This window comes from Podarcis liolepis (assembly GCF_965112155.1).
Source record: "Podarcis liolepis genome assembly, chromosome: 1".
In the NCBI taxonomy this organism is placed as follows: domain Eukaryota; kingdom Metazoa; phylum Chordata; class Lepidosauria; order Squamata; family Lacertidae; genus Podarcis; species Podarcis liolepis.
Genome location: NC_139554.1, coordinates 9,648,415 through 9,674,906, shown reverse-complemented (window position 1 = coordinate 9,674,906; position 26,492 = coordinate 9,648,415). Strand labels below are relative to the sequence as shown.

At 47.3% G+C, this 26,492-nt stretch overlaps 1 protein-coding gene across 1 annotated transcript; it reads right to left on the bottom strand.

The window, feature by feature from the left end:
• Positions 1-3,068: 3,068 nt before the first annotated feature.
• Positions 3,069-25,380, bottom strand: SNAPC1 (small nuclear RNA activating complex polypeptide 1). Its single transcript, XM_083519823.1, has 10 exons — positions 25,189-25,380; positions 22,662-22,821; positions 22,419-22,559; positions 14,105-14,212; positions 11,395-11,553; positions 9,146-9,214; positions 8,291-8,353; positions 7,133-7,274; positions 4,474-4,575; positions 3,069-3,428 (listed from the first exon to the last, which is right to left on the bottom strand). Exons 1-10 carry the CDS (start codon positions 25,317-25,319, stop codon positions 3,394-3,396), a joined length of 1,110 nt encoding a protein of 369 aa, XP_083375949.1. The 5' UTR covers positions 25,320-25,380; the 3' UTR covers positions 3,069-3,393.
• Positions 25,381-26,492: the final 1,112 nt, after the last annotated feature.

Below are 26,492 nucleotides of genomic sequence, written 5' to 3'. Positions count from 1 at the left end.
TCTTTGCAACCTGTTGGCCCAACTCTCAGAAAACAAGCGAGAGAAGTGATTGACCTGCTTCCTCTGAGGGTGAAAAAAAGAAGTCAAGACTAAAAAGTAGGGAAGATCTTGTGGCCTGGGAGCGTGGTGAGTGAAGAAGCCCCTTCCCAGACTGCCAACTGGCACAAGGACTGATGCTCAGCGGCTATTTGAATCACTGAACTTGTTCTGAATTGCATTGTTGGAGGAATTTGTTTGCCTTGTTTGCCTTTAAACACTGTTGTGTTTAAAAGACCTACACTGGCTCCCGGTAAATTTCCAAGCACAATTCAAAGTGTTGGTGCTGACCTTTAAAGTCCTAAATGGTCTTGGGCCCTGTATACCCAAAGGAGCGTCTCCACCTCCATTGTTCAGCTCAGAAACCAAGGTCCAAGGGTCTACTGGCATTTCCCTAACTGCAGAAAAGTGAGGCTACACAGAACTGGCAGAGGGCCTTCTCAGCAGTGGCACCCATTCTCTGGAATGCCCTCCCATCAGATATCAAGGAAATAAACGCCATAATTTTTCATAGAAATCTGAAGGCAACCCTGTTTTAGGAAGTTTTTAATGTTTAATGCTGTTTTTCCTGTACTTTTGTTGGAAGCCACCCAGAGGACAACCCAGTTAGATGGACGGGGTATAAGAAATAAGAAGTTGTTGTTGTTGTTGTTTGCTCATTTTTAATGTTATCATTATTACTGCAAGGCACTTTGAGCTGGGAAAGCAGAATACAAATATTAAATCGAACCAACCCAAAGCAAAAATCACTCATGCCATCCAGGAAGAAAGAAAAACACAGCAGTACAAAGGAAACAGGTTTCTGATCAAATTTTTAACATTAGTTTCAGAAGCACTTGGGCTTGTAGCTAGTCCATATTAACAATTCAGTTTCCTTAACTTGCTTCGTCGAAATTGTGGGATGTAAACACAGGAGCAGTCAATGACAACATTCCTAGAGTGTACATGTTAGAACATGGGGAGGGATGTCTGTCCAGCAAGCAGGTAAACTTCCTGGGGACTGACTTCCTCCGCATGTGACCAGAGGTGGGTGTGGCCTCACCTGTGCAGGTAATGACAAAAGCACAGGGCAGGCAACCACTCTCTCTCTCTGCCATTTTCCTTCGATGAGGAAACATCTAAGGATGCTCTCTTGGCTCCCAGCCAAGAGAGGAGATAAGGACTATCTTGCTACAAGATAGATTCTAAATGTATGTAACCTTTTTAAGCTGTCTGCCTTCTGGGATCATATTGTGAACAGAACGTGAGTAAACTCTTTTATACTTTTATAAAGACTGTGTTGTGTCTTGTATTTTAAGAGGGAACAAAGGGGAAATTACCAGAGTAATTATTATAGAGGTTCTAGCGAACCTGTGCACCCGTTACCGTTGCGAACTTAAAGCGGAATGTCTATAAACTCTGCTGATATTTTGGGAACTTGTTAGCACAAGTTGGATAAGGATATAATTAGTCAATATATCCTCTCCTGCACCCCAGAACATTCCCACAGAAATGTCTGAAACACAGGCATTCAAACAGACAATAAAAGGGTGTTTTGCAGACTGTCAAAGTCTTGCAGGAGGTATTCAAATGCATACAGAACTTTAGGGGGTTTTTTTGCAATTAAAGGGCTCTGTCACAACAGTACAACAAATTCACTTTTTTAAAGAACTGACTTTTTGCTGTTTGGAAAGTGACTGAGAAATGTTTTGAGAAGCGTGGGATGAACAAATGACTAGTGGAAAGAGATGTAAACACCTTGGAAGCAAATCAGGATAAATGCTCCTTGCTGTGCAAACTGCACTGCAAAACATGTCAGAGGCAACGCTCAGCAAATAATCTAATCTCTGCATAAGCAAGAAAATCGGGGCACGTGTTCAATAAACAGGTCATCTGGAAGGGGTCCAAAGAGAGGAAGAACATAATTTTAAAGATTCCTTACACACCGCTGCTCCTCATTATTTTGCAGGCAAGTATCGAAAGGGCTTCGCTGTGCAATGTGCTATTAAGCAGTCAAGATGCTGCTGCCTGGAAAAATAGCACAAAACAGCCTAGGCATCGAAAGCTGCATAGTAGGAGAAAAATAAAAGAACAGCGCGTTCTTTCTAGAAAAGGCGGGCGGACTGGAAAAATGTCTTTACGAACAGGCCAAACTCCATATTTGTTAATTTATGTTTCATTTGGCTTGTCTGAAGTGTTTAAGAAGGCAGTCCTGTCCTACCTCACAGGCTTGTTGTGGGGATTAAATGAGGAGAGGGGAGAACCATGTATGCCAACTGCAGCTCCTTGGAAAAGGCGGGATGCAAATGAAATGGAAAAAAATTGTGAAGCAAAAGAAAAACGCAACCCCTCCCACCGTGTAAAAAAAAAAGAAAAGAATGAGGCAAAAAAGGAAAAAAGAAAATTCCAAAATAAGAAAACAAAAAAGGACAAAAATGCAAAAATCCCTAACCTATAAAAACATTTAAAAACAAATTCATTATTTCCAGACCCTTAACTGTCATAGCCTTCTTTCTTGGACCTCCTCCTCCTCCCTTCCTTTGTATCCTAGTTATTAATTATCCCAGCAAATCCTTTATCATTACATTACCCTGGACTATTATGATCTTATCTTTCTATAATAGAATAAACCTTAAAATTTAAAATTTAAATCTTAACCTTACCAGCTTCTTATAATCATAATATTATTTCATAATTCTTTAAGCATTACTCTGTTAACTATTTTTATTCTTTGTATGTTTTTTGTGTTTTCACTTTTGTAACATTTTGAAAACTTTAATAAATATCTTATTTAAAAAAAAAGGAAAAAATTGTGAAGCATAAGGCAGAATGCAATAGTTGTGCCCGCCCTGTGCAACACCCTCCCATCAGATGTCAAACAGATAAACAACTCCCCGAAGACATCCGAAGGCAGCCTGTTATCAGGAAGTTTTTTATGTTTGATGTTTCGTTGTGTTTTTAACTATGCTGAAATCTGGGGGCAACCCAGTCAGATGACCAGGGCGTAAGTAATATTACTAATCTATACTCTTTCATTTAATGAATGTGGGGAGTTTTTCTTAAAACCAAAACTTTATTTTAAGATATGAGTAATACAATATAATTTTATATACAATGCTAAACCTGAGAACCGTTTCTCAGCATTCGTGAGTCCCAGGGACATGAAATCCCCTGTTCAGAACATCAAACTATTGCACGACACAGAACAAGTTTTCTTCACTTTGAGCTTTCCATAGAGGTTCTTCCTGCCTTCTTGAAATGAGAACAGGAGCGTGTGCAGTTTGCAGCGTGTCTTCAGGCCACTTGGACAGCCTCGTCCGCTAGCTGGAGGCACGTTCCCGTCAGGCAAAGCCAATTCACACAGTTTGGATTCTCCTCTCAACGAGCTCGCTTCCTCTTGCTGGGCATGAAGTCTGGCAAACAAGAGAAGGGGAAAGTGGCCATCGTCCAAGAAATCGCAAAAGGAAAAGGATTTAAGAAAGCCAAGCCTGAACAAGAAACATTTCTCAGTAAAGTTTTTAGGAAGAAATGGTGAGAAGAGGAAGGTTAATTTGTATGACTTCCCACAACAAGGAATTGTTGTGGAATAATTTGGGAATTATAGGGACAGAACTACCTAAATTGTATAGAAATTTATTTATGCATGCTACTACAGCAACAAGAATGTTACCTGCCCCAAAATGGAAAGAAGTGGAAGTCCCAGTAAACAAAGAATGGATACAAAAACTTATGAAATAAGCAGAAATGGCAAAACTTGACAGAAGAAGAAATCAAGATAACAAACACTTTATAAAAGAATGGAAATGGTTTATTGAACATTTACAGATAAATTGTAAACAGAAAAAACATTGGCAGGATTATTGTAATAACCTGCAGTTTTGGAAGAGTAGATATTTATGGTAGATAATTAAATGAGTAAATTACAGTGGTGCCTCACAAGACGAAAATAATCCGTTCTGTGATTCTCTTCGTCTAGCGGTTTTTTCGTCTTGTGAAGCAAGCCCATTGACGGATTAGCGGATTAGCACTATTAGTGGCTTTTAGCGGCTTATCAGCTTACCGGATCAGCTGATAAGCCGCTTAGCGGCTTAGAAAAAGGGGGAAGGGGGAAAAACCCGCAGGAACTCGCAAGATATTTTCGTCTTGCGAAGCAAGCCCATAGGAGATTCGTTTTGCGAAGCACCTCCAAAACGGAAAACTCTTTCGTCTAGCGAGTTTTCCGTCTTGCGAGGCATTCGTCTTGCGGGGCACCACTGTAAATGAATTCGGATATGCAGAAGATATGAAAAATAAATTTAAGGAACCGCAGAAAGAGGGGGAAGGAAGACAAATTTTGAAATGTTAAATGGATTGTAAAATTAATGAAATGTATAAATTTGAAAAGTATGAATAAAAAACTATTTTAAAAAAAGAGAAGAGGGAAGTTTGCTTGCACAACAAGGGCACCCTCCAATGTACCTTCGTCACTGGGATGGTCAATATCTTCTTCTTCTTCATCCTCTGCAATCACAGGCATACTCAGGTTCCCAGCACTCTGCTCCTCTGTCAACTGCAACGTCCCTGCAAAGGCAACACCAATCTTGAAAAGGAACTGGTTTCCATTTCAGATCCATAGCTACCGTACTTTTCTGTCTATAAGACACCCCCATGTATAAGACGTTGCTTATTTTTCAGGACTCAAATTTAAGAAAATGGGGAGATGTTGAGCTTTTTTTTGAGGAGGATTTCCCAGGGTTGTTGAGCTCTGTTTGGGGGGGGGGGATTGCCAAAATTCCGCCTCCCGTCTGTCCCATCGCCAGCAGAAGCTGCCAATCACCCGCCCAACTGCCAGAGTGTCAGCCAATCAACACCACCCACTGACGCAGCAACCAATAACACGCATGCACATAGTTGCTGACAGCCACAGCAGCAACCAGTCAAATGTCCACCCTATGCACAACCCCCACTTTTTACCATGGCAGAGACATCACCTTGCCGACAAAGGTCCATATAGTTAAAGCTATGGTTTTCCCAGTAGTGATGTATGGAAGTGAGAGCTGGACCATAAAGAAGGCTGATCGCTGAAGAAATGATGCTTTTGAATTATGGTGCTGGAGGAGACTCTTGAGAGTCCCATGGACTGCAAGAAGATCAAACCTATCCATTCTGAAGGAAATCAGCCCTGAGTGCTCACTGGAAGGACAGATCCTGAAGCTGAGGCTCCAATACTTGGGCCGCCTCATGAGAAGAGAAGACTCCCTGGAAAAGACCCTGATGCTGGAAAAGATGGAGGGCACAAGGAGAAAGGGACGACAGAGGACGAGATGGTTGGACAGTGTTCTCGAAGCTACCAGCATGAGTTTGACCAAACTGCAGGAAGCAGTGGAAGACAGGAGTGCCTGGCATGCTCTGGTCCATGGGGTCACGAAGAGTCGGACACGACTAAACGACTAAACAACAACAATGCACGGAAAAGTACAGTATGTCCTTGCCGGTCAGTTTTGCAGATGCGGTTAAACTCTTTCAGGACGCAGGTTTTTAACAAAAGGAGCCTAATAATGCAAAAGACTCTGCAGAGCATCTCTGTACTGATGGTATTTTGTGGGGAACAAAAAGATGGTCAGCGCCTAATAACCTTTTGTCTCAGTGATGCCACTGCCAGCACCAAAATGGACAGATCCAAGACATCTCCATATTCACGAATGGAGGAGGAAGGTGCGGACTTCAGCACTTAACGGAGAAACTTGCGGAACAAAGGAAGGCAGGAAGGGGAAAGCAATAGGAAAAACGACTGTAGAGAAAGGTGGCTTCCTTTGAGGACTCGTATGAACAAATACAAACTGATCTGGAATCGTAACGAGAACGGTTGTTGGGCAATGTATTTCATAGGTTGTGTGCTAATGAAGAGGGCGTGGAACGAGGTTGAGTTACAATAATACGGGAATATCAAACTGTAATTCTAAAAATTAAAAACAGCTTTTAAAAAACACACACGATACTCTCACTATATTCTGCTAATTGCTTGCATGGCTGCAGCCGATTGAATTCTCTTCCGATCTTCTGTTAAAGAGGAAGATTAACACGGTTCTTTCTTCCCCCTTGGACCAACCATTTGTATATTTACGAACGTAGGAAGCTGTCTCATATACAGTGGTGCCCCGCAAGACGAATGCCTCGCAAGACGGAAAACCCGCTAGACGAAAGGGTTTTCCGTTTTGGAGGTGCTTCGCAAAACGAATTTCCTATGGGCTTGCTTCGCAAGACGAAAATGTCTTGCGAGTTCCTGCGGGGTTTTTTTCCTTTCCCCCCTTTTTCCCAAGCCGCTAAGCCGCTTAACAGCTGATCCGCTACGCCGCTTATCAGCTGATCCGCTAAGCCGCTTAACAGCTGATCTGCTAAGCCGCTTAACAGCTGATCCGCTAAGCCGCTTATCAGCTGATCCGCTAAGCCGCTAAACCGCTAATGGGCTTGCTTCGCAAGACGAAAAAACCGCAAGACGAAGAGACTCGCGGAACGGATTCTTTTCGTCTTGCGAGGCACCACTGTAGATTCAGGTCACTGGGCCCCATCTAGCGGAGTATTGACTACACAGTGGTTCGCTGGGATTTCAGATGGGACGTTCCCAGCCCTAGCTAGAGACTAAACCCGAGACTTTTTGCGTGCAAAATATGCTGTACCCCAGAGCCATGGACTTTTATAAGCATTTGCAAAGTTTGAGAGGGTGGGGGAGGCGTTATAACGCTTAGCATAGTAAAAGTAAGTGGTTTGCATAAAAGATAATAAAAAGGCAACAAAATTAAGTAAAAAATTCCATGAAAATTAGATAAAACCTGTTCAAGGTGACTGCCAGTAGGCCACCCCATAATATCCACAAGATCATCAGAAGAACAATGGGCTGAAGGAGACAGCGGCAGGCGCAGACACAAGACACTCACATCCCCTCCCCTATGGCAACCAGTCAAAATATGTTCTTATCAAAGGATGGCCCTTACCAGGAGCTCTTTCATGGAGGCCTGTATAGCAACTGCACCAATTTCAGGAGTGAACATGTGTTATGTGAGAGCAGAGAATTACAACCCCCCTCTCCCCTGCCCGACACACACAAACACACTTCTGTTTTGGAAAAGTGTATCCCTACCTCTGCTTTTCAGAGTTTCTTTCTTCCTCCTCGGCTGCAAACTTTTGCTGGCTTTCTTAGCCCTTGGCGATTTGGATTTCCCACGATCTGTTGATTCGGAAGACTCCAGCTTAACTTGGCGGTGCCGTCTTGATTTGGAAGCCTAAAACATTTGGTGTTTGTTTTTTTTAAAAAAAGAAATAAGCCAGAGAAGTAAATTAAGCAAGAAGGAAAACAAAATTTTAGTAGTGTGCATGGGGAAGGGGGGAGAGACAATCAAATGAACTGCTTGGATCTTGCCACTGCTTAATTCTGCCCCCTGTAATGTTGTCATATGCCATATTCATTAACAGAATGATCATGAAGGAAAGTTAGAAATTCAACCCCTTGGCACAGGGTAGGCATGGACTCATAACACACAAAGGAGGGGGGGGGGGAATCCGGATTCTATTACCCACTAGTATTATACAACAGCAATTTCACTGTCGCATGAAATCATGGATCTCTTATTGGTACTTCAAGGGAGCAGTGTTAAAATTGTTAAATCCCTCATCACAACCCTAATCAAATTTGCCCCTTCTCCCCATGGCTGTTTTTAAGCTTCAGAAAAAGATGTCAGAAATCCAATTGCAGATATCTAGTCTAGCTTGCCCTCAGTCGCTGAGTTCTCCCTGTTGCATTTTAAATTCTGATCTTCCAGTGCTGCAAGTTTGCTAGTTGGCCACTGATCAATGCACTTAACTTACATAGGTGATTTTAAAAAAAATAAAAATCACTTTTTAATATAACAGTGCACTCATATTTCAGTATCAGTGCATGATATTGTGCAAAACTGTTGGACCCAACTAGCTACAATTGGTACTTCTTAGGACTAACCTGTGAAAGACTGTGAGCTTTTCAAATTCCAGAACTTGGGTCATTTTTTCATCTCATCTTTAACTCAATAACACAGTCTGTTCTGTGTCATAGGCAACTAATATATATTATAACTTATACTGCATTAACATATCCTCAATACATGCATCAATAAAATAAATCAGAACAACAAGGAGTAGTAAGAGATATGTAACTTTTCATCATACAGAAAAGTAAAGAAGGTACTAAGGAGAGTCATATATTTCAACTTAGAACCCATTATTGCGATGGAGGAGAATTTCCTGATATTCCCTTCACACTTACTTGAACAACTGCAGAGTAAGATTTGGATTTGATGTCGGCTAACGCTCTGGCTCTTTCAAATCCCTGGAAAAGAAAAGACTTTTAGCATTGCCTCGCCCAGGCTTAGACAATGGCACAGTTCCTACACCTGAGTCTTTTGCCCTGAGATTCCAGGTATCACAATAAGGACCGTAATTTTCCGTGTACAAGACGAAAATTGGGGGTCGTCTTGAACACTGAACATGGGCATCTGGGGGAATTTTAAAAAGATTTAAGCATATGCCTGGGATTTTGGCTTGGGCAGGCTGAGGCGGTCCCTCCTGTTGCTGTCCCCCCTTTCTCCCCGCCCCACCCCCGGGCTGCTGGCTGGCGACTGGCTCAACCATCGGATCGAGAACAGATGCCGCCGCCACTGCTGACAGCTGCCTCAGCTACCTCTCCTTGCCCTTCTTTCCCTCTTCCCTTCCCAAACTCCCACCCTGCCTCCAGCCCGCTCACCACCTTCCTCAGCTCAGTTTGCTCGATGGCATGGCCTGATGCAGAGTGGTCGCTGCCTTCCCCCGGCTCTTCCTTGGCATCCTGCTTGGGCGCCTGCTTCCCCGCAGCAGCAGCAGCAGCAGCTGCAACCAAGGGGGAGCGCGTGGTGCCCCCCCCAGTCGCTGCCTTTGCTTCTGCACCACGGCAAACTGCATGCATCTCATGATGGAAACTTTGAGGGCGATCACCCCCAAAAAAAGATCAACAACTTGCTGCTGCCAATCATCCAGATTTTCACTTCTATTTTAGGGTTTCATTTTCTTAATTTTGGGTTCAAAAAAATAAGGGTCGTCTTATACACGGGGGCGTCTTAGACATGGAAATACGGTATTTCCTTACCTCTGTCCCTTGCGAAGGACCCTCCTTTTCATTCGTCCCTTCTTCGCCCACAGTGGCCAAGGCCGGCTCCTGGAAAGGGCAAGACATTCCACAGGGATGAAGACTGAAATATGGAGGCCTTGGTCTAGAACAGCGGCTCCCACTAGCCCCTTGGTCCCATGAACCAAGTGCTCCCCTCCCTTCCCTACCCTTCCCTATGAAAGGCGTTATTCAGAACAGCGGTTTGCACGACCCACTGCGGATGATAATCCTTGCATTGCGGAGGGTTGGACCAGAAGTCTCTTTCAACTCTACAATTCTACGAATAGCACAATAAAATTCAAATCTGTAACAATTAATTGCACACTTATTAAAACCCAATTAAAATCCAGTATACCTGAAGGAGCGTCTGCACCCCCATCGTTCTGCCCGGACACTGAGATCCAGTGCCAAGGGCCTTTTGGTGGTTCCCTCGCTGCGAGAAGTGAGGTTACAGGGAACCAGGCAGAGGGCCTTCTCGGTAGTGGCACCAGTCCTGTGGAACACCCTCCCATCAGATGTCAAAGAAATAAAAAACTACCGCATATACTTGAATATAAGCCGACTTTTTCAGCATATTTTTTATGCTGAAAAAGCCTCCCTCGGCTTATACTCAAGTGAGGTGGGCAGCAGCAGAGGGATGAGTGGCAAGAAAGGAGCCCTTTCTCGCCGCTCGTCCCTCCACCGCCACCCGCCTCTCGCAAGGGCAGGCACAGGAGTTGCGGCTGGGAGAGGCTGCTCCCTTTCGGGCTGCTCCTTTGCTGCTGTCGGAAGTGGCAGAGAAGGAACGAGCAGCCTGAAAGCAGCTCTTTCAGGCTGCTTGTTCTTCCTCCTCCGTTGCCACCGCCACCAGGTTTGTGGTGTGGTGAACTGGCTTATACTCAAGTCAATAAGTTTTCCCAGTTTTTTGTCCTGAAATTAGGTGCCTCGGCTTATATTCAGGTCTGCTTATACTCAAATATATACAGTATCTGCCTTTGAGAAGACATCTGAAGGCAACCCTGTTTAGGGATGTTTTTAATGTTTAATGTTTTACCGTGTTCTTAATATTCTGTTGGAAGCCGCTCAGAATGGCTGGGGAAACCCAGCCACATGAGCGGGGTATAAGTAAGTTCATTCATTCATTCATTCTTAGAACTAGTTTAATGAATTCAACGGCACTGATCAGCTTGATCCAGTGATACAAGCTTTTCAAAGTCTGATAGTCATTTACATTTCCAACAAGTCCCCCCCCCCAATGCTTAGTGCCCCCCTAGGTGACCCCGCTGCTCCCCAGGGGGTAATACTGCCCACTTTGGGAGGCAAAGGGTTAAAGCAAGGTACTCCTAGAGATCCGAGGAAGCGTGCAATGAGCACTGTGCATCAAATTTAATACAGACAGAACACACCCCTTCATCTGTTCTACATAGGTGTCTTGGCTATTCACATATGACCAATGAACTGGCTCTCTCAACTGCTTGGAAAGCAGGCTGTTCCCCTGTCCTGTTTACACAGCATCGTGCCGCAATGGCAGCTGTAGGCCCAAGTGGAGCTCTCTAGATCTACCCGTTCTTCGCTCCCCACAACAAGACACAGCACAAAGATTGCCTCTGCAACAATCCAAACAAGTGTGCAATTCACACACCCCTATATTGTCCCCATTAGCTTCTAAATCTAATGTTTATTGGATGGGTTTTTCCCCCCCAAATTGATTTTTGAATTATGAATTTATTGTTATTCATGTTTTATACTGTATTTTATGCTGTTTTTTGTTGCATCAATTAAGTGTTTTAAATTTGTTGTTAGCTGCCCTGAGCCCGTTTTTCTGAACCGGGAAGGGCGGGGTATAAATAAAAATTTATCATCATCATTATTACTATTATTACTATTATTATTATTACTATTATTATTATTATTAGATGCCACCCAAACACAACAGAAACTTATACTGTTTGGCACTCCACAGCGAGAGCCCTCCAATCTGCGTTGCTCTTGCATCATCAATGCGTCAGGATTCCACAGAAACAGAGGGAAATAATGTGCAAAAGCCAACAACTAAAAGGCAAATCTCCTCAGTTCAGCTCTCTGTTCTGCACAGACCTGCGTTTGACCCTAAACTACTTAAGGCTTTGGGTTAGGATAGGCTGGACATGTTTAAAAGTGCAGCACGAGCCGCAAAGTGAGAAATGGTTTTCCAATCACCCACACAAGCTTCAACAGCACACAAGCAAACAAAAGACGAAGCCACCTACCGCTTTGTTCTTCTGCCACTCTTGATGCTCCAAAATGATGTTCTTGAAATTGTCTATGAAGTCGTCTTTTATCAGATTAAGAGCCTTGTCCGGCTGGGACTGGTCCTCAGAGATCAGGCACTTCATCTTTTGGTAGTGGTCGTGAATGTTCTTAGCTTCCTTAAAATGTAAATAAATATATTGACCGGCAGGAAAGCTTTGGAAACCAAAGTGAAACTTAACCACTGAAGACTTTGAAAGATTGCAACAGAATGCTCTCTCTCCCCCCCCCCCCAGGGAAATTACGGTAGCCTAGCGCCTTCATTATACACCTTAGGCTCCAGGCAAACGTTCCTTTTTAACCAGGCCTTTGGTTGATCTGATTTACATTCTATGCACTTTTTAAATGTGGGGGTTGGGGGGGTTATTGGGGTGTTGTTTTTTATTTTGATTATATATATTGTGGTTTTATATTTTTATTTTGTTTTGTGAACTGCCCTGAAACTTCTGGGTATAGGGTGGTATATAAATTTAATAAATCATCATCATCATCAGACTTTCTTCACTCATGTTTTATTCTGGATTGTTTTATTTGATATTTTACTGTGTTTTAAACCACCTTGAGATTTTCTCTTAGATTTCTTAGATCTCTCTTAGATTTCTCTTAGAAATATAAGTATGGAAATGAAATGAGTAATATTATTATTATTACTATTACTATTCTTGATTAAATTTATATGCAGCCCTATACCCACAGGTCTCAGGGCAGTTCACAAGATAAAATCGCAATATAAAAACCACAAAACACATAATGAAAATAAAAGCAACACAATAACCCTCCCCCCCAAAAAAACCAGAGGGGGAAAAATAAAATTTAAATTTTATTTGTAATAAAACATTTAAAAATAAGCACCCATCAGGTATCGTCATGGAGTAGATTAAAAGGTCAATTTAACTGTCTTTCAGATCAAAACAATTTAGCCATTAGTTTTCCCCTCAATTGTAACCATTCACAGAAGCTCTTTGATCCAGTGGAGACTTCCAGGAAGGGGCGCTGGGAGGCAATTTTCTATCATTCCCTCTTCCTTCTGCAGTCCCTACCCCCATCCCTAAATCTGATCCAAGGATTGGGGAAACCATTGGGACAGCATTTAGTGGGAGTAGGGAAGGTGGCATTGAGGGCCGTGAGAGAAAGGTGGAATTTGCAAAAACTGCCTCCTAATAATAGTACAGGCGCACCTTGGATCCCGAACGCCTTGCGACTCGAACGCTTTGGCTCCCGAATGCCGCAAACCCGGAAGTGAGTGTTCCAGTTTGCGAATGTTCTTTGGAAGCCGAACGTCCGATGCGGGTTCCACGGGTTCTGATTGGCTGCAGGAAGCGGCTGCAGCCAATCGGAAGCCGCACCTTGGTTGTTGGAACATTTTCAGAAGTTGAACGGACTTCTGGGATGGATTCTGATCGACTTCCGAGGTAGCTGCAAACCAGGAAAAGGCAGGAGAGAGCTGGAGAGTCCTTGTGGCTCGCGAGGAGACCCTCCCTGGAGCCTGAAGAGGACTGAGGGCAGAGGAAGCCCTGAAGAAACCCAGAAGGGCAGGGGGGCTTTGTTTAGACTGCTCAGCCTCCCCGTCTAGCAGCTAGCGCAGGGGTCAGCAAACTTTTTCAGCAGGCGGCCGGTCCACTGTCCCTCAGACCTTGTGGGGGCCAGACTATATTTTGAAAAGAATGAATTCCTATGCCCCACAAATAACCCAAAGATAAAAGCAGACATTCTACTCATGTAAAAACACCAGGCAGGCCCCACAAATAACCCAGAGATGCATTTTAAATAAAAGGACGCATTCTACTCATATAAAAATACTCTTGATTCCCAGACCGCCTGCAGGCCGGATTTAGAAGGCGATTGGACCAGATCTGGCCCGCAGGCCTTAGTCTGCCTACCCATGAGCTAGTGCATGTGGTATTGAAGCAGCAGTAGCTACTGCTTTGCAATGCATCCTAAAACCACTTCCAGAGCTCCGACTGTAGTTGGAGAGAGAGTTGAAGGGAGGGAGAGCAGGGGAGAAATAGGTATGACTGTATTAGTTGTAATGAATGGCGCTTTTCTCTGCATTCTCCATTACCAGCAGCCTGGAGCAGATGTAACAATGATCTCCAATCCATTCCCGTATATCCGAGTGGGTTCTTCAAACCCCAGTTGGCTTCAATTACAAGGACAACCATGGTTAGCTGAAGCACACTTATGATGCTACAATAATATTAAAGTAAAATATGAAATGAATGGAAGGACATACAAATGAGGAGAGAGGGGCAAGTCAGCCCTTTGTATATCCCTAAGTGCCTAAGTATGAATATGAAATTGAGAAGGTTGTGTCTGCACCACATTCACAGAACACACACACACAAAAATGCTAGATTGGGCTTTTCCTAGGACTGAGAGATTCAACAGGAAAACTAAGAGTTGCGCTTCCTGTTCCTGAGCATGTGTATGTATTAATCAGAAATGCAATTCAAATAAAAGTCATTCTTTGCAACCCCAACACATAGGAGGGTTTGCGGGTGGTATTTAAATTTGTTACGCCTTCCATGTGGTTGTGGCATCACCGTCTGTACATGAAGGGACAGAATGGCCCCTGGAACAGGGCGACATTGCTAAATCAGCAGGCTAGGCCACCTGAGAGATGCTGCAGCACAAACGGCAGAAACGTTAAGAGCATGATGCGTACTCCACCTCTAAGAAGTCATCCGGCTTAAGCATTGCAACTCGGTCGTCCGGATCCCTGAACTCGCTCCTGGTCTCCGTCTTCTCCTGCATGTTCTTCTTAGTCCTAAAGGAAAGCTAGAAAGAGACAGTCGTGTCAGGATAAAAGCGGAAAGGAAAACTGGATGAGCAAACGAAAGTGAAATGCCACTGAGATTTCAAGAAGGTAAGAAACCTAGGCAGAAATCATGTAACCGCCCTGTCAGTGGAAGCCCTGACCCCAGGGTTGATAAAAATCAAATATTTTTAAAATAAAAAGTAAAAAAATGGATTTTTTAAAATTTAAATTGGATTTTTTTAATTTAAATTGGTTTTTTAAAATAAAATGCTTTTGGAGGAAAAATCTTTCTATAGTTTTCTATTTAAGTTACATTATAGTCCAAAGGCTATTCATCAGGAAATAAGGATTTGTTTTAAGTTTTTCATATGTGCTAAAACTCAGTCTAAGGTTTTTTTAAAAAAAAAGTTTGACCACATCAGTTATTGATACATATGCTATAATGTTATTGTTTTAGTTAAATAAATTGTTTAAATTGTTATTGTCAGGGGTTCAGGAGCAGAGGCAAGGGCAAGGGAGGAAACAGAGAGCGAGGGGGAGGAGGCAGAAGAAAAGATGAGTGATGACGACGACCCGAGATCGCCGAGTCTTTCCAGTGAATCAGAAGATTCACAGAAAGGAGCACCAGTGGCCAGGGCAAGGGGGGAGCCTAGGTGGACACCCCAGGAAGAAAGGGCCAGAGGGGGCTCAGAGGGGAGCAGTTGGAAATCGGGACCAGCGTCACCAACAGAGAGCAGGGGAGAGGAAGGGCGCCAGGTATCAAGCGCTGGCAGCTCACAACAGGAGGGAGGGCACGAGTCAGGAGTGGCCACACCTCCATCGGGGAGCGAAGAAACGGTCAGGCGGAAAGTGGAAGGTTGGGCGCGCACGCCAAGTTCAAATGCACAGGAAGGTGGCGCAGTAAGCAGCCCGGAAAGGGAGCCAGGTCCTAAAGCCCGGCGCAAGGAGACAGGAGGGTCCGGGGGGTCAGCGTCAGAAGAATCCCGGAAGGAAGAGACCCCGGGGGGCAGTGGGACCCAGAGAAGAATGGTCAGGCGGAAAAGGTGGAGTAAGGCTAGGTTAGTAAGCTGGTGCACAGGGGGCGGAGACTCAGACGGAGCTTCGCCGGTCTAACCCTTAAGACGTAGAGCTGCGCGCAGCAGCTTGAGAATGGAAACTGTAACTCAATAAAAGACTTTTACAAGTGACCGCTGGCTAGCGTGATCCTCTGTGAGCTAGGATCTGGAAGCAGCTCTGACAGTAAGGTCCGTCTCAACGTTGTGGGCATCTACAGCCTCACGGACAGAGGAGAAGGAGGGTGCCTACGACTCAGCTCACGAACGGCAGACAATATGACGGCCGAACAGCAGATAGGAGAACTCAGAGCAGTGACACGTCTGAATGCCGAAATACTTGCATCCAGGAAGAGAGAGGAGGACGCAGCTGCCGCCTACAGGGATCTCCAGGTCAGGTTGGAAGGGCTTACGAAGCAAGGGCAACTGACACCCAAACCGGAGGGGATTGGGTTGGGGAGAAGAACAGGCGGTCTAGTCTCTCACTTCGATGGGAATTTACAACTGTACCCCAACTTTAGAGCAGATGTACAGTGTGCACTGCAACTGCTGGACAAAGACTTTAGAGATGAGCAAGAGAAGGTGGGATTTATCATGTCCCATTTGCATGGAGATGCTAAAGCATGGCTACGCAATTTGTGGAGAGATAAGGATCCAGCGCTCCAAACCGCGGATGCCTTTATTAAAGCGATGGATGGCTGCTTTTTATCTAGCATAGACGTGGATCTTGCCCGGAAGGAGGTGCATGGGCTGAAGCAAGGGAGGGCCAGCGTAAGACAGTACCATGCCCGCTTTTTTGCATTAGTCAGTGCCTTGGAATGGGACAGAGATTCAGCTCCAGTCAGAGATCTATTTTGGGAAGGCTTGAACAGTGCGGTTAAAGACGAAATTGCAAGGGGGGAGAGACCCCGGACCATGCAGGAGGTCATTCAGAGGGCGCTGGCGGTGGGAGTGCGGCTGGAGGAACGTCCATGGAGCAGGGACGAAGGACGTGGAGGGCGTGAACCAGCGAGAGGGTTCTCCTTCGTTCCCAGGGAAGCTGCGCGTGCACAATCCACGCCTCCGCCAGGAGGGGGAGCGGAACCGATGGAGGTTGGCGGTGCCAGGGCTCAGTCAGCAACCAGAGCCACAGCACCGGGAGCAGTCAAAGCGACTGCTGTTACATCTGCGAAAGTCCGCAGCACATGGCGAAAGAGTGTCCCCAGAGGCTCCACAAGCACACTGCAGCCTCAGCAATGGTAACTGCAGCAACTCAGCAAGGGGAACCACAGCAGGGAAACGACGGAGTCTGGCTGGAGAGAGAGGCACTGGGGCCCAGCCAGACGTGTCAGTGAAGCAGTCCCCAGAGATTTTGCAGCCCACAGACCCCCTCCCACCCAAACCAGTGGTGAGGCTCACCGCATCGCTCCAGCTACCCAATGGACTCACCATGGACGTGCCAATCACCATTGACTCAGGAAGCAATGCGGACTTTATAGGGCAGGACTTTGTCGATAAACACGCTATACAGCTGCTGCCTGCCACGCTGCCCCTGCAGGTCGTCACGGTGGATGGCAGGGAGCTGCTAGGGGGGCAGGTGGTGAAGCAAACGCCACCAATGGTGATGCGACTTGGAAATCACAGGGAAATCATCAGTTTTAATATCACCAGACTGTCGGACACGCCTATTGTCTTGGGCATGAGTTGGCTGGACAGACACAGTCCGACGTTGGCTTGGTACCAGCGGCAGCTAGTCTTTGGCTCATCATACTGCGCTGAACACTGCATTCTGCCCCGGCAGGAGGGAGAGGAGGAGGAAGCGCAGCTGCAGCTGGGGACGCTGCAAGCAATCCCCCACAAATACGCGGGATTTTTGGAGGTCTTCTGCGAGAAGGAAGCGGATAAGCTACCCCCCCACAGATCATATGACTGCAAGATTGACCTACTGCCAGGGGCGGCGCTGCCCAAAGGGAAGCTGTATTCCATGTCTGAGGACGAACTACAGGAACTCAAGGAGTTCATAGATCATAATTTGGAGCGCGGCTTCATCCGAGAGTCCAAGGCGGTGGGAGGCAGTCCTGTATTCTTTGTTAAGAAGAAGGACACGCCCCCAAAAAGACTTGTAGTGGACTACCGGATCTTGAACAGTGTGACCAAGCCATCGGACTTCCCCATGCCCAGGATCGACGACCTCCTCGCAACGGTACGCAAGGGCCGCGTGTTCACCAAGTTGGACCTGCGTGGGGCGTACAACCTCATTCGCATGCGGGAGGGTGATGAGTGGAAGACAGCCATGTTCATGCCCCTGGGCACCTACGAATACAGAGTTATGCCTTTTGGATTGCAAAATGGCTCCCACTGTTTTCAAGCTTTCATGCATCACGTGCTGGCGGGGCTCCTCTACAAGACGTGCGTTTGCTTCTTGGATGACATCCTGATATTTTCTGAATCGCAGCAGGATCACGACAGACATGTCAAGGAAGTGCTGAGCAGACTACAGCAGCATAGGCTTTACGCCAAGCTGGAAAAGTGCCAGTTCGACGTGACGGAGGTGGATTTCCTGGGCTACAGGTTGTCAGACAAGGGGCTCGCCATGGACAGCGCCAAGGTTCGTGCCGTGTTGGACTGGAAGAGCCCGCGCAACCGGAAGGAAGTCCAGCGGTTTGTTGGCTTTGCGAACTTCTATCGCAAGTTTATCAAGGGGTTCGCTATGCAAACAGCGGCCATCACAGACACGCTCAGTTCCAAGAAGAAGAAGTTCATCTGGACGGAGCAGGCGGAGCAGTCCTTTCAGGCACTCAAGCGTCTCTTCGCGTCGGAAGAGCAGCTGTTGCATGTCAACCCCAGCAGGCCTATGAGGGTGGAGACAGACGCATCAGACAGAGCCGTGGGAGCAGTCCTGTTGCAGCAAGACCCGCAGGGGGCCTGGAGCGTTTTACTCCAGGAAGCTCAGCAAGTCTGAACAGAACTACACCATCTGGGACAGGGAGTTGCTTGCCATTCATGCAGCTTTCAAGGCGTGGAGGCACTTCCTGATCGGCGCCAAGCACACGGTGCAGGTCTGCACGGACCACAAGAATCTGGAGCACTGGCGCACGGCGCAGTTCCTGAACCAGAGGCAGATACGTTGGGCCGAATTCTTTGCGAACTTCGACTTCCGAATAGAGTATGTCCCGGGGGACACCAACGTCATGGCGGATGCCCTATCCCGTAAACCACAGTACCTGGAGGAGGCGACGCCAGCGGCTGCCATGCACATCTTCGCACCGACGGTGTGGGCGTGCGCTTCGGCGACAGTTGACCTGGATGCGGTGAGGAGAGCGCTGCAGGATGACACCTTCGCGCAAGCCAAGATGGCAGAGGCGCAAAGGGGCATGGCGGCGACCGGCGAGTTCCAAGTTCGCGATGGATTACTCCTCCGTAAAGGGGCCATCTACGTGCCGGGGGACGATCTTCGCGCCAAGGTACTGCAGCAGCTGCACGACGCACCCACTGCCGGGCACTTTGGCAAGGAGAAGACGATAGAATTAGTCGCCAGGAACTTCTGGTGGCCCAGAATGAGAGGGGAGGTCGCAGACTACGTGGCGAGGTGCGACACCTGCCAGAGGGCCAAACCAGTACACAGACCGCCGGCGGGACTGCTGGAACCGCTGCAAACCCCGTTCGAACCGTGGGAGAGAGTGGCCCTGGACTTTGTCACGGATCTGCCCAGCTCGAGGGGCAAGACGGCAGTGCTAGTGGTGGTGGACTTGTTCTCCAAGATGGCACATTTCATTTCGTGTGCGAAGGTGGCCACGGCGGAACAAACCGCCAAACTGTTCATAGATCACGTGTTCAGGGTTCACGGTCTGCCGCGGTCTATACTGTCCGACCGGGGGCGGCAGTTCATCTCGAACTTCTGGCAGAAGCTGATGGGCTTCCTGAACGTCAAGATCAACCTGGCTTCGGCTAGACACCCGCAGACCAACGGGCAAGCGGAGCGGGTCAATGCCATCATGCAGCAGTACCTGAGATGTTATGCGAATCAACAGCCTGCGACGTGGGTGGATTACCTGCCTCTCGCCGAGTTCGCCTACAACAACACGAAGCACGTGTCCACGGGGGTCACGCCGTTCTTCGCCAACAACGGGAGGCACCCCAGAACCTTCCCGGGACTGGAAAGAAGGGGGGAGGGGGAGCCGCAGACAGCAGATGCGTTCGCGTCGGAGTTGCAGGAGGTCCACGATCAGCTTCGGCGGCACCTGGAGCTGGCTAAACACGCATACAAGGTACAAGCGGACAAACACAGGAGGGTTGGCGAAGAGATCCATGTGGGAGACTGGGTCTGGTTAGCAGCCCACGCAGTGCCGGCCAGGTCGTTGGCGAAGAAGAAACTAGGGCATAAACAACTGGGGCCCTACCAAGTCGAAGAGCAGGTCAACCCGGTGGCTTTCAGGCTGGCGCTTCCGGAGGGCTCCAGGATGCATCCGGTGTTCCACAGATCGGTGCTCACTCCCTACAAGGCACCTCACAGGTTTCAGGAACCAGGAACGGCACCGAGTCCGCTCCGAGAGAGAACCGAGCAAGGGGGAGTGGCACAGGAGGAGCACATCAACGAAGTCACAGAGATTTTGGACTCCAGATGGGGGGAAGAGGGGGTAGAATACCTTCTCGCCAAGGAGGGCACCCCGGCCAGTGCCAACAGCTGGGTGCCGGGCTACGCTTTAGAGGAACCTCTGCTCAAAGAAGAGTTTCATGCCCTCTTCCCACATAGGCCCACGCCAGCAGACTTTTTCGACGACTGGCTTTTCACGCCCACGCTTTCAGCCAGCACGTTCCAGGGGTTCGACTCGGACGAGGAACCGACACGAGACGCCCGTTCCCCGGAGGGGTCACCCTCGGGATCTGCCTCAGAACCCTCGTATTGGTGGGACGATAGACCAGAGGAGCAGTGGCGCAGAAAGTGGCTGGAGGGTCCAGGACGAGCAACGTCCCCAGAAGGAAACGAGGGAGAGACGGACATGGACATATTCGGGGACGACCCGGGTTTCGAGCACGGCGGCACAGAGATGGAAGCGGAGGTGACCGTCGTCGACGAGAGCAGGGAGGAAGAACCGGAAGCCTTCAGATGGAGGCCCGCCACGGGAAGCGAACTGTATCCGACATTCGTCCCCCTGACACGGCAGCACCCAGCTCCCGCACCGGAAGGAGGGGAGGGGGGAAGAGGGGGCTTCGAGGGGGGGATGGATGTCAGGGGTTCAGGAGTAGAGGCAAGGGCAAGGGAGGAAACAGAGAGCGAGGGGGAGGAGGCAGAAGAAAAGATGAGTGATGACGACGACCCGAGATCGCCGAGTCTTTCCAGTGAATCAGAAGATTCACAGAAAGGAGCACCAGTGGCCAGGGCAAGGGGGGAGCCTAGGGGGACACCCCAGGAAGAAAGGGCCAGAGGGGGCTCAGAGGGGAGCAGTTGGAAATCGGGACCAGCGTCACCAACAGAGAGCAGGGGAGAGGAAGGGCGCCAGGTATCAAGCGCTGGCAGCTCACAACAGGAGGGAGGGCACGAGTCAGGAGTGGCCACACCTCCATCGGGGAGCGAAGAAACGGTCAGGCGGAAAGTGGAAGGTTGGGCGCGCGCGCCAAGTTCAAATGCACAGGAAGGTGGTGCAGTAAGCAGCCCGGAAAGGGAGCCAGGTCCTAAAGCCCGGCGCAAGGAGACAGGAGGGTCCGGGGGGTCAGTGTCAGAAGAATCCCGGAAGGAAGAGACCCCGGGGGGCAGAGGGACCCAGAGAAGAATGGTCAGGCGGAAAAGGTGGAGTAAGGCTAGGTTAGTAAGCTGGTGCACAGGGGGCGGAGACTCAGACGGAGCTTCGCCGGTCTAACCCTTAAGACGTAGAGCTGCGCGCAGCAGCTTGAGAATGGAAACTGTAACTCAATAAAAGACTTTTACAAGTGACCGCTGGCTAGCGTGATCCTCTGTGAGCTAGGATCTGGAAGCAGCTCTGACAGTTATGAAGAAAATTATTGTTTTTCTCCTTCCAATACAGTACAGCAGAAAAGTTGACCAAATATAAACAGTTAACTTATTAAACCTCACAATAATTTCATAAATATCTGTCTATGTATTTCTAATAGTATAACCAAACCAGTAATTTTTGATATAACTGTAGAAACTGTAGAGGAAGCCCTGAAGAAACCCAGAAGGACAGGAGGGGCTTTGTAGACTGCTCAGCCTCCCTGCCTAGCAGCTAGCGCAAGGGTCAGCAAACTTTTTCAGCAGGGGGCCGGTCCACTGTCCCTCAGTCTTTGTGGGAGGTCGAACTATATATATTTTTTTTTGGTGGGGGGGAAAGAACGAATTCCTTTGCCCCACAAATGACACAGAGATAAAAGTACACATTCTACTCATGTAAAAACACCAGGCAGGCCCCACAAATAACCCAGAGATGCGTTTTAAATAAAAGGACACATTCTACTCATATAAAAATACGCTGATTCCCAGACCGCCTGCAAACCAGATTTAGAAGGCGATTGGGCCAGATCCGGCCCCTGGGCCTTAGTTTGCCTACCCATAAGCTAGCGCTGCTGCATCCTAAATCCAGTTCCAGAGCTTCGACTCTAGTTGGAGAGAGAGTTGTAGGGAGGGAGAACAGAAGAGCAGGGGGTAAATGGGTGCTTTCAGCAAGGGTCTGCAAACTTTGTCAGCAGGGGGCTGGTCCACTGTCCCTCAGACCTTGTGGGGGGCTGGACTATATTTGGGGGGGGGGGATGAACGAATTCCCATGCCCCACAAATAACCCAGAGGTGCATTTTAAATAAAAGGACACATTCTACTCATGTAAAAACACGCTGATTCCCAGACTGTCCACATGCTGGATTTGGAAGGCGAATGAGCCGGATCTGGCCACCCGGCCTTAGTTTGCCTACCCATGGCTTAGAGCAGCGGTTCTCAACCTGTGGGTCCCCAGATGTTGTTGGACTACAACTCCCATCATCCCTGAGCTCTGGCCTTGCTAGCTAGGGGTGATGGGAGTTGTAGTTCAACAACATCTGGGGACCCACAGGTTGAGAAAGGCTGGCTTAGAGGCTTTTTAGAGGGTGCTCCCCACTTATGCGATTTTTGCTTATGCACGCGGGGGGGGGGGGCCTTGGAAGGTGATGCCTGCGTATGTGGGGACGATGCCTGAACAATTTTGCTAATATCAATCCACTAACTCACAAATTTAGGCATTGCTGTGAAATGGAATGCTCTGTCCATCCGAAGCTTCCGGAAGACATAGGCAGCGTCGTAATGCTGAGCATCTAACAGTTCCTGTTGGAATTTCATGACTTCAGCCCAGTCTTTGAGCGCGACCCTGATCTGAAGAAACAAAGACAGGCACGTCTTCAAATTCAAGTCAGAAAAACACAACCTAAAAGCACCTATTAAAAGCCCATAAGCGAACACAAGCAGGAATTATACCTTTTGCTTTGGTTGGCACAACTGTGTATTGTACAACCCATACAGAAGATAAAGGGCACCAACTCGGATCTGGAAGGTGTAGGGAGGAAAGAAGTACGGCCACACCAACGCCAAAGCTTCCTTGGTGAACTTTATCTGCTCCGGAGTCCTTATTTTACCACTAGGATGAAAAAAGAAAAGATACAGCATGGCATTTGTCAATCCCACCAGTTATACGTCAAGAAAATACTACATCAATGATGACAGAAGAGGAGGGTCAGTGCTCAAGGGTTTAAGCAGGCTGCCCAGCCTTGTTCTAAAAGCCCTAGACCAAAATCAGATGCTTAGAAAGTTGAGACCATTTTAATCCGTTCTAGTATTTTTAAATTTTGTACGTTTTAAAGTAGGCTGGTGAATTTTTCTCTATTTAACTGTTTTATCTCTTTGCAAGCCACTTTGAGGTTTTATATCGTTAAGCGTTGAAATAAATAAATAAAACTAACAAATAAAACTGAAATAAAATGATATAAATGAAATAAAACATAGCGTTGCTTGGGGGGTGGTTAGTGGTTTGTTTTGTTCTTTTTCCTGTTTTTATAATGTATTTTGTGTTTTTACCTTGTATTTCAATGTTTTCAGCCACCCTGAGATCTATGGATGAAGGGTGGTATAAAAATGTAAATAACAATAATAATAATATTAATAATACTTTTACATCATACCCTTTTTTCAAAGGAGTTCAAGGTAGAATACATGATTCCCTTTCCCCGCCCTCCTCCTTTAATCCCCACAACAGCCCTGTGAGGTTGGCTTGCCTGGGGGGCAGTCCCCCCCGGTGAACTTCATGGCCCAGTGGGGATTTGAACGTGGTCTCCCAGGTCCCAGTCAGACATTCCTAACCCAGCCTTTCCCAACCTTGGGTCACCAGATGTGGTTGGCCTACAACTCCCATCATCCCTAGCTATCAGGGCCGGTAGTCTGGGAAGATGGGAGTTGTAGTCCAACGTTGAGAAAGGCTGTTCTTACCACTAAACTTGAGAATCACAGAACTGTAGAGTTGGAAGGGACCCCCAAGCATCATCTAGTCCAGGCATAGGCAAACTTGGCCCTCCAGCTGTTTTGGGACTACAACTCCCATCATCCCTAGCTAACGGGACCAGTGGTCAGGGATGATGGGAATTGTAGTCTCAAAAACATCTGGAGGGCTGAGTTTGCCTATGCCTGATCTAGTCCAACATCCTGCAATACAATGTTAACGTTTTAGGGTTTCGTTTTGTTTTTAAAAATGTATGTTTTCAAAGTAGGTTTGTTAATTTTTTCAGAATGCATTGTTTTACTCTTTTTTGTAAACGGGGTATAAATAGATATAATAATAATAACAACAACAACAACATCAGCATCTGAACAGCACACCACTGGCTGGCTCCTGGTCAGGGACCGTGAGAACCACAGGAAAGGCTGGCCCAAAGTATTTTGGCACCTGAGACTAACCAGTGTGGAGGGGGGAGTGAAGATCTACACCAGTACAGTGGTACCTCAGGTTAAGAACTTAATTCGTTCTGGAGGTCTGTTCTTAACCCGAAACTGTTCTTAACCTGAGGCACCTAATGGGGCCTCCTGCTGCAGCCGCACAATTTCTGTTCTCATCCTGAAGCAAAGTTCTTAAACCGAGGTACTATTTCTGGGTTAGCAGAGTCTGTAACCTGAAGCATATGTAACCCGAGGTACCACTGTACTTCCAAACTTGAGTCGCCAGCTGTTTTTTTGGACTACAACTCCCATCATCCCTAGCTTGCCGGACCAGTAGTCAAGGATGATGGGAACTGTAGTAAAAAAAAAAAACAGTTAGTGACCAAAGTGAACTGCAACTAAAGAATCACGGCAAGAAAAATTGATGGACTATGCAGAACTGGCAAAACTGACATACAAACTACGGGACAAGGATAACTGTGACTTTAAAGATGAATGGGAACCCTTTACAAAGTATTTGAAGACGCAACAAAGCGAACTGGACTCCTTGGCTGGTTTTGAATAAACATTCACAAACTTTTTATTGATAATAATCAGCTAAATAGTTTGAGGATCTATACAACTGTGTAACATGCAGAAAACAGCATTTTTAGAGAAATCAAAGACTGGAACTGAGGGAAGTCGGGGGGGGGTGGGCGGGTTCTGCGGGGGGAGGGAGAGGGAGGGGAAATAAGGATGATATGTTTCTGGATAATATGTTTTGTTTTAATTTTGAATAAAAAAGTTATTTTTTAAAAAAAAAGTTTGGGGAACCCTGATCTACATTAAGGGCAAGGACGGGGGCGAAAGATCTGCACTGGGATCCGCTGCCCCTGGGGATACCACCCGAATGTAGGATTGGAAGGGGACCCCCAAGGGTCATCCAGCCCAACCCCGCCTTGCAATGCAGCGTTCGCAGCTGACCAAACCTGACCTTCCTTCCCTTCTTCCCACCCACCACTTGCTTCAGCCCAGCCCCTTCTTGGAAGGGGCGGCAAGGGGTGCAGGCACTCTGCCCATGCCCAGAGGCCCCGCTCACTAGAAGATGGTGTGGAAGCGCAGCTCCCTCCACAGCGAGGCGAAGTCCTCGAAGCGGACGCTCTCGGCCTGCTGGAAGCTGCTGAGCAGAGCCTCGCAGTCCGTCTTCAGGCCCGGCCAGGCGGCGGCCATGGTCGCCCTCGCCGCCGCCTCCTCTCAGCACTGGCGTCCCCACTGCGCGTGCGCGCTGCACGCTTGTTGTGGCGCGGGGAGAGAACGGGAAAGGTTAACCTCGCCGCTGCCGCTCTCGAAATAACTCCAGGAAGACGCGCTAGCTATGTCTGTGTTGCCCTTTTAAGAATCGAGCTCGCGGAAGCGGAGGTGGGCGACTACAGCCAATCAGAGCCACGGTTTAGCTGCTAGCTCCGCCCCTTCACTGAACACCCGCCTCTTTCTACTTCGGCTCTTTGGTTGAGACTGAGGCTCCTTAGCCCCGCCTCTGGGCGATGGTTTAAAAGGGTGTTGGGAGCCGGCAGTAGCAGTTGCAAATAAGGTTGCTTGTTTTTTTTATAAAAGAGCCGCCTCTATACAGTAACTAGCCGAATGAGCTTTTGGTGTTTTATCAACCTGTGTGTTTTTATTTCTTTGTTTCACAAAATTTGCATGCCGCTTGACTGCAGAGAAAACCTCAACGCGGTTTTACAAAGAAAGATGACGTCATATGAAGGATGACGTCAGCACTGAAAAACGTACAACCATAATTTAAATATACAGAAATCTTTTTTTAAAACCCACAATAGAATAGACTTAAAACAAATTAACAACTCACGCAAACTTTGTAAACGTCTGCGTTTTAAAGTACAGTTGCAAATTATTCTTCATTTCCTTGGTTTTTTGCTTTTTGTAAACCGCTTTGTAAACCATCTCCTTTATTTAGGCTGCAGTCCTAACCTCACTTACCTTTAAATTCACTACCCCACTGAATTCAACTGGACTTACTTGTGAGTTAACATGGTTAGGATTGCAGTCTGAGTGTATTTTCCTCTCCCACGAAAAAGCTACCGAATTGAACATTTAATCTGCATGCAAAAATGTTAAACCCACACTTAATCCTCTGCTAAAACGAAATCAACAGATGAGATGTCTGTCGAGCACACGGAGTAAAAAAGCTGCTTTTCTGTGTAAAGGACTATCATGGGAAATGTGATTTGATGGCACTGTAATCCTGTGCTGGTTTACTTGCAAGTAAGCTTCGCTGTGTTGAATGGGATACAGACATGTATGCATAGAATGGCAGTCGTGCAGAGCTTACTTCTTACAGGGCTCTTCTGAGACATAGGATAGTGCCATTAGCCAGCAGTCCTG

Bases quoted from the DNA above. Each gene is read 5' to 3' on its own strand.
- SNAPC1 (XM_083519823.1), bottom strand. From the start codon at position 25,319: ATGGCCGCCGCCTGGCCGGGCCTGAAGACGGACTGCGAGGCTCTGCTC. The intron at 11,554-14,104 runs GTGGAGTACGCA...TTACATTTTAAG, and splicing joins AGCCGGATGACTTCTTAGAG to GAAGCTAAGAACATTCACGA. The intron at 9,215-11,394 runs GTAGGTGGCTTC...TGCCCTTTCCAG, and splicing joins AGTGGCAGAAGAACAAAGCG to GAGCCGGCCTTGGCCACTGT.